The 14,798-nt window shown below is 35.8% G+C and overlaps 2 protein-coding genes across 2 annotated transcripts in view; one reads left to right on the top strand and one right to left on the bottom strand.

Moving 5' to 3' along the window:
* Positions 1-12,185, bottom strand: part of LOC118274480 (TBC1 domain family member whacked) — a 36,291-nt gene extending 24,106 nt beyond the window's left edge. Inside the window, exon 1 of the mRNA XM_050696981.1 lies at positions 11,714-12,185. Coding sequence (XP_050552938.1) covers positions 11,714-11,850 — 137 coding nt within the window. The 5' untranslated portion in view covers positions 11,851-12,185. The remainder of the gene's footprint in view (positions 1-11,713) is intronic.
* A 442-nt stretch (positions 12,186-12,627) lies between these two features.
* Positions 12,628-13,464, top strand: LOC118274790 (39S ribosomal protein L18, mitochondrial). The gene is made up of 2 exons (XM_035592497.2): positions 12,628-12,895; positions 13,045-13,464. Exons 1-2 carry the CDS (start codon positions 12,729-12,731, stop codon positions 13,394-13,396), a joined length of 519 nt encoding a protein of 172 aa, XP_035448390.2. The 5' UTR covers positions 12,628-12,728; the 3' UTR covers positions 13,397-13,464.
* Positions 13,465-14,798: the final 1,334 nt, after the last annotated feature.

Raw genomic sequence — 14,798 nt, 5'->3', positions numbered from 1 at the left:
CTAGAAAGTAAGTTATAAATTGTGATATCACCACCCCTGCTCTTACATATCATAAGCGTCGAAGAGGACTACAAAACCCTTATCCTTTTACACTGCAATCTTCAAACAGTGTGCCAAGCATAGAGCCAAGTAAATTTCTCTTTTTATAGGATGATGCCCGATCCGGAGCTACGGACAACGTAACAGGTTGCCGGGGCTCCAGCTCGAAGTAGGATTAGGGACGGGGTGGTTTTTAATCAGTAAGAATATGTACCCTTAGTACGAGTTTGCTTTACGTTGAACGAAAACGAAACGTTGATCGTTTTATTTGCACCAGCCAATCAGATCTTCGAACGCGCTCTCATTTCGTTCTCGTTCACCGTAAAGCGAACTCGTACTAAGGATACAGACACTTCTACTTCAGCAAAAGAAAGCGTGTCATTGGATGATTTTCCCTAATTAAAAAACCCTCTTTTGTAGAGCAGTTCCATAGAACTCCTAAGAGCTAGTATTGATGATGGTGACTAAGGAATTATTGAAAACTCTTTCCCACACAATTGGCCTGAGATTGAAGACAGACCGACAGACTACAGATACTCAACAAATAGCCAATAAATAGGAACTGATTGTGCACATCCGTTAGCTCTGTTATTTATATCGTCTCCATGTTGGTACCGTTGCTTTAGAAGCTATTGAATCTGCGATTCTGGATTAGGATCGAAAATAACCAGAACCGATAAAGGAATACGTGTTTAAAGTTTGGTATTTGATGCTTTATGATTTGTTGCAGTAAGTTTGTTGGAAAATTATTATGGTAGTAGCTATGATGCTAATCTTAAGGATCCAGCAAAAGCGTCCGTACTTTTTTTTTATTAAGAACGTTGTCCCGCACTAACATTTTCTCCTGTGTCGTGGGTGCGTTTACAAACATACAAGTTCACATACACATGATACAATAATTTGTGGATCACACAAAGAGTTGCTCCGCTACACGTTGCTTAGTATGTTCCTTTGCTTGTAATTGTGTCTTTACAATATCTGTCCACTCAATTTCACATTTTCAAGACTGAACACGTGTTCCGATATCAACAAGTAGTAACACCTTTATATAAATGGTCTGTAAGTGAATAGGTACAGGCATCGTGCGCTATTTATAATGGGTAGTTACTTAGCCTCCCGTCACCGACCAAGTAGGGCTCATGTACTGAAGTGACAATATACCAAGTTATTTATATCCGATTGTATTATTGAATAAGATGATTGAGGGCTAATGAGACTTTATCCATCCGGACATGTACATGTAATCCATCTCACCATAGAAAAATGCGTGATTTTATATTAGATTTTTCAATACATATAGGACAATACGCAGAACTTTTTTATCTAGACTTAGACTCAAATTAGCTCAATACGAAGACGTGCAACAATCCTTTAGCATTTTTGTAGCATAACGATACGTGCTAACGTATTCTAATTAGGCATGCAAATCGAAGGTTTCAAACTTCCGTTAGTCACGTCTGGCTGTGGCTGTGAGCTGCTTCGATCGAAGCGTCGACTTCGCACAGGAACTTATATGAATAGGAAGCATTTCTTGAAGAAACTATCCTAAGCTTTCTAGACTCAGGTGATGATTAAATTTCTTGATTATTTATTTATTTATTTAAATAGAACGGCACTAACCAATTTGTGACCGTTTCTGGAGCCAACCGCGGGTTGCTTTATTATTTTTTTTTTATTTTTATAATAACAAGAATTAAGGTGATTTTTGGGTGTTTTAACGATTTTTCGCGCGCGTTAGTTAAAATATTGGTAAAAGTAGTATTTTCTTTCAATTGATTAGTCCCATAAAATCGTATTCGAGGCAATTGTCTTATGCCGGCTACACATTCTGAATCCATAATTAGGTATTTCATTTCATTTCGTTTGGTGTTTTTTTAACCAAATGTTGCCCCACTTAAGAATTTTCTCCAGTGTCGTGGGTGCGTTTACAAACATACAAGTTCACATACACATGACACCTACACCCGAAACAACAAATTATGGATCACAAAGAATTGTTCCGTGCGGGAATCCATCCCGCTACACGTTGCGCGGTAATCAGTAGCCCAGCCACCACGCCAACCATGCAGTCACATATTATGTCTGTATCAAAATCTTTTCTCAACCAAATATCTTTAAATTTAACTACCCAATAACCAGTTAATTGTCCCAATAAAACAACAAAATTAGACTAGACTAACAGACCAATAAAAACACTAAACGACTCAAATTCCGTGTCTTGCATAACCAGCTTGTTTCTTTTTTTTTTTTAAACCAATCGATTAAATTGGCACAGGCGTCAAGGTTCATCAGTATCATTGGTTTACACCAAAACCAGATCATTAGGTAATTTAGTCATCGCACAATTCGTGTTAAATTTAGATGTGACGTCATAAGTTTAATACCTAATTAAACTAAAATGGCGTCCTGTTACTGACTGACACAAAATCGTTTTCCGCATATAAAGAGAGTAATATGATTTGTTACTTTTTTCCCCGTGTGAATTTGTATAGGTATCCTTCTGGGTACTCCTAGATATTATATAGATTGAAGAAAAGCTTGCTTGCAGCGGATAAGTCGTAAAGATGAAAGAAATAAAGTTGTGTGAATTGAATGTCAATCAAGCTGAATCTACTGAACGGATTTAGTTAGATGAAATTTAGTATACAGACGGGGTATGAGCTGACTTGGGTGATAGGGTACATTATATCCTACGAGAAGGCCGGCGAAACAGCTGATTTAAACCTAGTTTTAAATAATTTAGCCCAAATACGGAATCGGACCAGTTCCATACGGGTAAGAAGTATATTTTACAAAAACTTAATAATGAAATACTCAAGTGAAATGAGTCCTGACGCGTTAGGAGGGATCGTGAGGAAATGTCCAAGTTAATGACAAATTCCAGAGCATGTGTTCATATCATGGTTGTCTCCATACTGTGTGAGAGAGTTATGTGTGTAGGTATGTGTGTCACAACACAATGTTGATTGCAGCATTGAGACTACGAATACGAAATTGTACTTAGTTAGTGTATTTATTATATTAGTTGGAATTGTTTGGTATAGGCAATACAATGTAATCTAGAATAACTAGAATTTGATTTTTATTCATACTTAGTTATATAGGATTTTGTTATAATTGTGGGAATAAAGAAATCAATTCGCATTTATAATGTACACATAAATAAATAAACAAACAAAATAAATTCCAAATTAGAAACAGAACGGTGGCTTATCAATGTTTAATGTCACCCAATCTTACAAGCATTTTAACTAGTTACTCGTATCCCCGAAAAGGTAGGCAGAGGTGCACATACGGCACGTAATGCCAATGTACAATGTACACCGACTTTCCATCATTTGTGTTAAAGTCCCATGTAATTGATAAGCTCACTTATTGCCATATAAAGGACACAAATCCAGATTCCGTGCTACTACTAAGACATTTTCGAAAGCCCAAAAATAGTTATCACCACTCGGGGCTCAAACCCGATACCCCTCGCCCAGCGGTCGCACTTGCAACCACTCGACCAACGAGGCAATCATATTAACTAGCAACAAAATAATAACTAGAAAACTTATCCTTTTCCCAGACGCAGATAAAATCTTGAAACACGTTTCTGAACACTAAAACGAGATTACCAGACCATATTTATTCTGAGTTACATAAGTTACGTTTATTGCGTAACCCCGATACGATGTCAAGGGATTGAAGTCACTGGCTGCATAGTAATAAAGGTTTGTAGGACGAGATGATAAATAAAATTGCAAACTTGATATATGTACTCGTAAGTTGGGATCGAGAAGACAGTCATCCACGGTCGTGAGAATCTTCTCTGTGATATGCAGTTTGTAATAAATAGTCTGTATGATTTCATGGTTAAGAGACCGACAGAAGAAAATAATGGAAGATTATGGGCATGATGAGTAACCACGAAATCGCATGATACCATCGTGAAAGATCGCTTATGTGACGTTATCATAGGCTCAATCCTCTTCCCCATTCCCAAATCCTCAATCCCTAGAAGATCCAATCCCAATTCCTAAAAGGTCGGCAACGTACTTCTAAACGTCTGGTGTAGCGTGGAAGAGCCATGCTCGATCGGTGTGATTCCACGACCTCACAGAAAACCGATGTGAAACAACGCTTGCATCATGTACGAATCATCGTTGAGTGAGTGAGTTATCGGAAGCCCAATTACCCCCATCCCAATTCCTGATTGCCCAATAAATGACTAACCTCCAAAAGGCAACGCACTTGTAACGCCTCTGGTGTTTCGGATGTCCATGTCTATGGGGGCGGCGATTGCTTACCATCAGATGATCGTCTGCTCATATATCGGATTATATCATAAAAAACGGGTAATATTCCACATTCCGTTCCGTTTCTGGAATGTAACTAATAAATTAATTAAAGATACATAGTTATAAATACATGATATACTCTGTATGTTCGTAGAATAAGTCACTCTTTGTACCGAAAACACAAGCAACATATCCTTAATTTTACCGCAACCAACTAACCGAAACAGTCACCACTGTGCGTGACATATTTCCACCGGGACTTTCCCGGACCAAAATCGATTTCTCTTCTCCGAAACCACATGACACTGACATTAAAATATTCACTTCCGAAGTAGAAATAATTTAATTCGGCAAGAAACAGTTCAAAACGCCTTGTGCGAGTTAGCCCTCTGATTGGTTGGTAGACTTGGAGCAACCAATCAGAAGGCTAAACGTGGTTACGTTAGAATTGTTAACGTCAAAAAAACTCACAGTAGGTCCTCTGTTTTCTTAAACACCAACTTGCTGTAGCCACGTTTACTCAGGTGGCTTTATTGTGAATTATTTACAGGTGATCAACGTAGGTGACTCATAATGGCACGTATTCAAGGCAATTTACACAAAATTGCTGTAAATTAAATATTTTTCCTTCATGGAGCCGGAGCTTCTCTTACAAAAACTCTATTAACAAAAAACATAAAGAAAAATAATGTCTGAAAACAGGTATATGTTATGTAAAGTACCTAATGAAACAGTTTACCATGGTCTCGCTTTGGACGTTCTTTCCGCACATTCAGAGGTCAGTTTATACTGGTTTCCATAGCTTGATGTGTAGTTGTACAATCATAGTTTAAGGGCGATTACGCCAACCAGAAATAGACAAGTGAGGATGATGTCAACGGCCAATTGAGTCTAGGCAGAAGGTGGACATGGACATAAAGATTGAAACATCAAAGTAAATTACTAACGACAAATTAACAGGAGGTTTTAATTAATTGTCAGATTCGGACTGACTTTAATGAATTGCATGTCAAATGGAGGTAAAACACAGAATTTGGAGGCGGTTACATCTGATATAATCGATAACTTCTGATGTATCATCTAAAATTCTAAAAGATGAATATCTAGTTCTATTTCCCAAACAACCGGAGCTGCGGACTACCTAGCGGGTTTACAGGAGTAGGAATAGCAGGGGTAGTTTTTAGTCAGTAAGAGTCTGACACTCTCTCTTGCCTCTTTCATGGCGAGAGAAGTCATTAGATCATTATTCCCCTTAAAAAGAAATCTCCCAATCAAATTACTAAACCGATTGAACATTATCGTATTGGTGCAATGTGTTTCATTGCATCGTTCATTCCATTTTCCTTCATACATCGACCACAATATTGGAGATCAAAGCTATAAAATTATATAATGATGATCTCTAGTCTTCTACATTGTCCCTATAAGCGAGGCAGTATGATATAACCTATTTACACATTACACATTTCTAGTTCTATCGTCTTTGACCTCTATGCCACTTCCCACTGGTAACCCACTTCCGAAGCTGACGTGTCGAGGCAGATAACCAACTTGATAGTTTTAATTCCGTTTAGTATTAAATGCTGTATTTATTTCTCTTTTCTGAACAAACTTTACAGAAAAAATAAACTCTACATTGGCAGAAACATGTCAATTTTCAACTGGGTGTCCCACACTGGGATTTGCTAATGTCTCACAGTTGTACTATAAACGCTTTTGCATTAAATTCAATCATTTATAGTTACACAAATTAATAGAAATAATACGATAGACGAGTGAATCCAATTAAGTAAATAATTATAGTTTACACAGTTCGACCGTGAATTAGTATCAATACAAGCCTTGGTTAAAGTAAATATTTGGATAAAGGCAAGGAGGTCTTCGTTCCAATTGATATTTGCTTACAAGTAGTCTAAAACCCGTTTCCGAACATTTTTATGAGAAGAAACAACGCCCACAATGTGACATACATACGTCTTTTGATCGGGTTTAGAAGATTGTGCAATTTCAAAGCAGTTCATAGAAACAAGTGTGGGAGAGCCATGCTTCGGCACACATGGGCCAGCTCGACCGGAGTGATACCTCAGCCTCAAAGAAAACCAGCTTAAAACAATGCTTTCACTGTGTGAGTGAGGTTACCAGAAGCCCAGTTACCGCCCACTTTAATCACCCTAATCCTCGAATCTTCAATTTTTAAATACCTAACCCCCAAAAGGCCACCAACGCACTTGTTACTCGTCGTTCGTTGTGTTTCGGTAGACCAAATGAAAGGTGCTGACTGTACCAGCATGGTGACCTGTCAGTTCATTTGCCAGCGTATCACAAAAAAACACAAGATAGATTCTAGTTTATATTGGGAAGGTTTCACTGTAGTAAAAGCTTCCACGTTAATGACTAAACCATTAGCATATATTTACGCCCTTACATTCTTAACGATTGAATACATTCGGAAGCGTAAATTGAATAAGGAAAGGCTCATTAATTGTTCGAGTAAAGATACGTTTTCCGTTTTCTTAATTTTAGGAACAAAATGAATCACCTATGCGTCGTTTCTGGAAGTCATTGGGGGAGGCCTATGTTCAGCAGTGGACGTCTTGTGGCTAATATGATGATAATGAAGCGGTTTCGTCTCGATCCAAATCGAAGTGATTAAAGACGAGAAATAATGTACTGGTTTGAAAATTAATGATCTTTACTATGATAGAGAAGTACTTCAGCAGGCAGGAGAACCTCTACTTCATTTATAACGTCAACAAAAATAACTAATTCAGATCTGCTAGATGCAATCTTCACACAAAAGGAATTCCATAACATCGAAGGTATCAAACAATGAGCAAGAAACACACGACATATCCATCAGAGGAAGTGGTGGACTATTCAAGACTATCACCATAACGAAGCTGAACTCATAGGATTGATAGGATCCAATATATGGAGGTTATACTCTAAACACTCGTTATTCGCACGTTTGTTGTCAAGTAACTAACTAATTTCAAATGGTGAATTTTGGAGATTTGGTAATTTAAAATCATGGCATAGTTATGGCGTTACGTTATTCATGGTAAAATGCATTAGTTTTTATAGTAAACCGCTGCAATAACACGGTATTCGAGGTTTAATTTGTCTTTGTTACGCATCACACTCCAAACATGTTAATTGCTAATGCTTTATTTACTTTTTTGCTTAAATGACCTTGACGGTCGGTGGAAGCTACATTCTACACATTCTACCTTCAAATACCAGCAGTGATCGGTACGTGCCGGCCTTAATAGCACACTGGTGATATTCTTCAGCCGTATCAACCTGCACTTTCAAATGACCAATCTGATTTCTCCGCTTTCATCGCCTGGTAGTTTACTCTGGAAATGTAGTTTCCATCTTTTTGGGAACCTCAAAAGGTCATCAAATTATCAGCTTTCGGTTTGTGATGTTAGAGTATAATTTGCTGTAGCTGAAGGATATTGGTTAATTATAGGGGTTTGACGTAGAAACGGTAAATGAATCAGTCAAGCTATGAAGGCGAAAATGAAACTACTTCTGTGGTATATTTATGGAGCTAGTCCTTAGGTCATAATAGGACGTAAATTGTATTGAAACACAAACAAAACGTCATCTCATTGTTAGTTATTCATTGATACATACATAAAACAATTTCTAGAGTGTTTATTTACTAATACTGTTTATATACGACCCTCACCCATCCTTTTTATGTCAATCATAGGTCGATCCTTTTAACAAAATCATTATTTATGCATATTATTATACCGTGGGGTCTGCGATGATCCCGATTGCTTTGACATTTTGAGGGTCGTAGATTGACAAGGATGTAATACTTTCCGCTTTTTAGAAGCGGGTACCAGGAACGGATAAATGATAGGAGCTATTCGTTTTCCGCGGGGGATCAGCATTTGCAAGTCACGAATAAAATTTCTTTGCTAATGGAGTAATGGCCTTCGGTTTCCATTGTGAGTAAGATATCGCGAACGAAGACTGATGTTATCGCTTCACATTTGCATTTTGTTTTATTTTCGACCATGTTACAATGCTCTTTGGTATATGCTTCCGAATATTCCAGTTATTTTATTGTTCGTCTACTATTTTAGAACATTCTACAAAATGGAAGATACAGTTTGGTTTGACCCGGTTTACATTTTTCGCAGATTTTCATGTGACCATTGTTATTTTTTTCTTCTAGCGTTATTTGGACTTTGAGAGCCTCTGAAACGGGTCTAATCGGGACTCCAATGAAGTACTAAGTATTAATTAATATACATTACTAATTAATTATCTGCATCTTACAGTTTCCTACATAGCTACATGCATTATAACGATTAACCACAGCGTTCGGAAACCGCCTTCAAACATTACGTGAGATTGAAATCACGGAACAATACTAATAGTACTTACCTACTGACTACAAACATAATTTTTTGCTAATTAAATTTATTGTTTCGTACATGTTTTTGTGAAAAACGTAGACAGCAGCTACTGGTTACGAAAGACCGCAACAATATCTGGGAAGTTGAGAAACATGTTTCCGTTCCTTATAAACGTTGTGTTACGCTGCACACGCGAGCGAAGATGTTGCTGTTTATAAGGTCACCGAATTCATTATTTTAGTCGGAATTTTTAGACTATTTTTGGAGCTTTTTGGTACGTTTTGTATTGTAGTTGGTTACTCTTCAAGGATTTCTTTTCTAAGTAACTAGGTGCCGTTGTGACAATCAAATTTTTAGTTAGGGATTTTTAGTTAGGTTCTTAACAGGTATAATGAAGTAAACTTTCATCCGCAATCTCCAAATCCCCAATCTGGAAAAGGCCGGCAACGCACTTGTTTTTAGTGTGTCGGTGTTGCGAATATCCTGTATATGGGTGGCGCCGATTGGTTACCATCGGATGATCCGTACTTTTTAATGGGCTAGGTTAGGCTATAGAGAGTAACTATAGAGCAACTGTTAGAACCGTCACCATATAAAAAAAAATGGCAGCACCACGCCATGTATTACCGGTAAAACAATGTACATAACTAATTAATACAATTCTACCAGACATTTTTAATTGAAACACTTTATACCCAAGTACTTAACAGCTGTAACTAGTAACTCAGGTAACTGTGCATGAGCAGTAGCACCCAGTAATTAAGTGGTATATAAACTACATTAATTAACTTCATATTTCATTATAGTAACTAGGTACTCACATGATACAGTTACTTTAATTCCTGATAGTATACTCATGGACTATGGATAGCCTTCTTGAGAATCACATTAACAGCCTGTGATAGACCATGAGTGGACTATGGGCAGGTCACGCTACATAGGAGGTGTTTGCCATAATCTCCACACCTTTTTTTTCTTATTACAGGCTTCTGTATACATGGTAATTAAAAAAAGGGTAATAATAAGTATTGGATTATCAGTCGCCAATTACAGACTAACCAAACACTACAATTAAGTGATAAAAGACTATAAAAACAGACGGATTGGAGAACACAGTTTCAAAGATACAAGTTTGCCAATGATTTTGTGAAAAGTATATACATATTAGTTTTTGAAAACATAGAATAATGATAGTTATTCAACATGCATATTTTGTAGTTTACAGTAATTTTATTGTTATGTATGTAAAGATTAAAAAGAACAGGCCGGTTTTCCCCGAAATGAGTAATCATGTTCTCACAGAAATTCAAAAGAATTTGATTCAAAACAAGATAAGTTTTGTAATAAAATCAATACAGGAAGCTAAATGTTTGTTGATGTTAACATAGATTTTAACACAATTAAAATTGGAATACAAAACTGAATCTTGAATATCTTTGTATTTTTCATCATGTTGATAGTTTATAGTATTATTTAGGTACACATATATATTGTATGCAAGTTTTACATGAACATAATCAATTTAACAAAACTAGAATGTTTTTAATGGTTTATTTCTATAGGTAAGTACTTAAATTCATGCAAATGAATCCAAAACATGAAAATTTCCTTCTAAATTAGGCCACATTGATATAGCTATATGTTGGATAGGTATATTGAATATATACTTCAAACCTTGTTAGGTATGTTGTAGTAGTGTACATAGCACACAACATATTTAACAAAGTAACTTAAGTACAAAAAAAAACACATTATACTAATGTTAAGAGAAAGTCGTTACAGTTTTACAGTACTCCCAAAGTTAGGTATGAAAGTGTATGAGTCTAATTTGTTCATACACTAGTATAAAAGCATATGAGTGAGTGTATTACTGTTAAAAGCCAGCAGTAAAATTTGGTAATTAAGTTTTGAGCAAAATTTTCAAAATGTAATACATTTTTGTTGTCTTTAAGGTGCAGTTTTGTTTGCGTTTATAACAAATGAACTGCCTAAACAACCTATCCCTTAGATTTACTAATTAATTTTAAAACATTTTGTTTGGAATCATCATTATCATATCGTCACACCCTTTATCCCTGAAAGGGTAGGAAGAGGTGCACATTATGGCATGTGATGCCACTGTACAATGTACAACCACTTTTCACAATTTGTGTTATAAGTTCCATGTAATAGGGGGTGAGCCTATTGCCACATACTAGGCACAATTCCAGACTCCGTGCTACTACTACTTTGTTTGGAACTTCTATCTAAATCTATCTCTAAGGATATCTAAAGCATGACAAGCTTCATTCATCAAAGAAAATGCATTCCTTTGTAAGATATAATAATACACATTATTCAAGGACTAGGAATCTATGAATAAAACCTTTTTACTTCATCTCTTCTGATAACAAACAAGCACAGATTATAGAAAACAAGTTTATTATGATTTATATCCTTTATGAGTCAGTAATTCTGTCATAGTAATTTGATAGTGGGGCGTTAGCTGTTTGCAACGTTTAGCTGTAATGTACCTAATATGATTTCAAAATCAATGGTTAGTCATGTACATAACTGGCTGTTAATTTGATGATACAATAAAATATAGTAGTTTTATTTAAATATGTGTTGAGTTACACATTAGGAGGTTTTGTTTTCCTTTTACATTAGTTTTAAAATAGGTAAAATGGTAAATTTATAAAAGTCAATTCGAGTCTTCTAGTTGGAATCAGAATTGAACTTTATTGTATATTATACTTAGTAAGAAAGAATGTTTTAGAATACAAAATCAATGCATTTTGTGTTCTATAGACCAAGAACAATGTGAGCCAGGTATAATTTGACTAAAAACAGCTCTAAAACAATATAAATAAACTTTTTATCAGAATCCTCTTGCATACTGACTTTGTTTATGCTGCTTTAAGATAGTAAACAACAATCTCAACCCAATTATGTAGATGGCGTTTTGATAAACAACAACTGAATAGTTTACGTAGTATGTACGTATGTGGGATACTGGCAGTGTTTACTTACGGTTCTGGACTGTACTGAGCACCTCCGAAGAAGCCGTGCCTGTCCGGCTGCGTCGTCACCGACGAACATATCGATGTAGTGTCCCCCTGCTCGCTTCTATCACCTCCCGCACTTTTAACACTCTTCTGCAGCGACATATTGAACAACAATCCACAATTTTTCTACCTTCTGCTCACTATCATCACTTACACAGCAACCACCACAGACGACCGCGAAGTGGGCGTGCAAATTAATTACAAAACATGTATGCAAGTGCCTCGCAAGCTCACGCCCGTCTACAATCACACAACTTCACAAAACAATTGGCACAGAGAAACCGCTGCTGTGCACATACTCCGGCGACCACAACATAGCCGAGGACTGGCGATTATGGTAACAAAACGTGCCCAGAATAAATACAAACGAATACTTTCCTTATCAAAACTCAACGTGTGGGTGGGCGAGTGAAGTGAATACAAGAATGTACGTCATTTTTAGTGATGCGACTTGCATCAATAAACAAAAGGTTGACATTAAATATTAATGTGACGGTTATCGGTTTTTTATTTTACGGTTTTTAAGAACTCTCTTCTTAGATTGCGAATTCTTCCTTTTATAGACTTTTTCAAAACTCTGTTCTTTATCAGTAGTAAAAAAATAAGATAGATGCATTAACATGTAAATTTTTGGCAATAACGAGCACTACAATATTTTTTTTTGTTTTTTAAATCATAATAAAATTGTCACTGTGATACTATCAGATATTTCTTATCTTTTACAGAGATTTAGATGCCCTATCCGATTAAAAATGAACATCTATACCACATCACATTAATTTACGGTTTAATCATAAATCAGGTCCGGAAGTTGGTCATTCCTAGCAACAGGTCCGGATGTGAACTTTCTTGACATTAGCAAATTGACAATGATAGATGTCAATGTCAAAAATCTGTCAAATACACCAATGTCTAGAAATTAGGTTATTTCACTAATTTCGATTTTATAAAATTCAAAACATTGTAATTACAGAATAATAATGAATAACATCAAAAGAGTACTGACAGCGCCAAGCTTGTCTAGACTAAGCTCAACAGCACCAGCTGAATTTATAAACAGAAACCCTCGGAACTTGGAAAAAATAAGGATCGCTCGCAAACCTGATGGCTATCACTTGGAAGCTGCAGGGAGGAAGTTCTGGCATAAGTGTGTATAATAAGTATTAAATTTTATCACAACAATACATAAAATCGATCATATACCAATCTCATAACAATAAATAAATAAATCTTTCCCGGAATTAAATAACCCAATGTTATGTTGGATAGGGACTAAAATTGATGTTTCAATTCCAGGCTAGTACTAACAGCGAGTAACCGCACAGTAACCGCCCAAGTAGTCCATTTCGTGAATGGTCCAGTAATAGAAGCCAAAACCTCAGAATGGGCTTTACGCAAACAACTTTACAGCATCAAGGATACCTGTGCATACATTAATCTAGGCAAAGTCTTCGCTCAACGGTGTTTAGAAAGTGGTATTACAGAGATGTATTGTAATATCAAGCCAGTGGAAGGTGGAAAAGTCGACAGATTCATCAAAGAGGTTGTCAATGGCGGTGTCAAATTGGAAGAACCTGAAGTCTACAAAAAACCCAATCCGTGGGACTTACATCGACCAGAAAAACCTTGGGAGGTTGCTGAAGAATAATATTTTAATATAGGTTTAATTAAGTAGCAAGTAGGTAATTAAAACAAAATAAATATTATTTAATGTGATTTTATTTTCTTTCTTTATTAATTTATGCAACAAAATAATGTACCATAGTCACATACCCCAGACTGGACCTACCTCTCCCAAAACAGAAAACACCTACCTGCCCTAGATAGGCAGTTACTGTTTGCCAGCTACATCAAGAAGTGTTTGCCCAATTGCTGTCAACAACTGTTGCAAGACTCAGACCAGCATTTGGCCAGTTTGTTTTAAAATATGTTTTAGTATCCCAGAAAACTGATCACTGGCTAGAATATTTTTTATTTTAAAAAGATTGAAGTAACCAATTTGATTTATTTATTAAAGCTTTATGCACAATCATACTTTAGGCGGACTTAATGCCGTTGGTGTTATCTTCTCTGGCCTTTGGGTGATGCATATCAGCCACACATGCTACAGATGGGCCAAGTTAATGGATTAAATCTTAAGGTAGTTAGGACTGGTGGGTGAAACGGATTTACATTTTTTGTTCTTTTTAAATTAGACAATTTATTAAATGAGGATGTATATGTATGAAAAATAAAAACTCTGGCCTTATTTCATTCAGAATGTCAGGTGTTCTGTCAGAACAGAGCAAACAAATTACTATTATTTTACTTTCGTTCGTATTAATCGTTTTTATTGTTCTTTTGAAGATTTTTATTTAATGTTTTCCTATGTTTTTTGTTAGGTACTTATATATATAAATGGATTTCGAAAGTTTCAAAGCAAGAATGAAAACAGTTTTGGTTCAAAGAAAATCATATAGAACAATTCGTATACAAGGAAAGGTATGCAAAAATATCTAGAAAATATAGGTAGTTAAATACTTTGATAAGTATCTACTTATTTAGGTATGAATACGTAACAAGAAAGCAAAATTTTCGTCTCAATAGTGTACCAATGTCGAATAAACTTAATTTAAATGTATGATTTTCTTTTCAGCCTGTTATTAGCAAAGCGATGAAAGTAATTAAGTTTATTTCTGGATTATATCAGCGCGGCATCAGACTTCATCGGGATATATTATAAGCTATGAATGTTTTTGAATTTTTTAATAAATGACTGTGTCGATTTTTGCCTACTTTTAGTTTTATTTTATGTATCTTGTACATTGATACAGACAGTTCTATAGACAAAACAAAAATACATGTAGGGCAATCTTACATAAATCCTAAAGAAGCTTTCAATGAGAAACTTTCAAGTGCTACCCAAGGAGTCCCATCCCATCTAAAGAGTATAATATGTGTACGGGAAGTCCTACCCCTTGGTCCTACCTAAGTACTAGCTATGGTTGTAGAAAGAGAAGTCTAATAGTAAGGATTTGTGTTTTATAATTTTATATTAGTACTCAATTCTA

Source organism: Spodoptera frugiperda, chromosome 11 (assembly GCF_023101765.2).
Source record: "Spodoptera frugiperda isolate SF20-4 chromosome 11, AGI-APGP_CSIRO_Sfru_2.0, whole genome shotgun sequence".
NCBI classification, from domain to species: domain Eukaryota; kingdom Metazoa; phylum Arthropoda; class Insecta; order Lepidoptera; family Noctuidae; genus Spodoptera; species Spodoptera frugiperda.
Note: the sequence above shows the minus strand (reverse complement) of the source record. Positions and strands in the feature narration are given on the sequence as shown.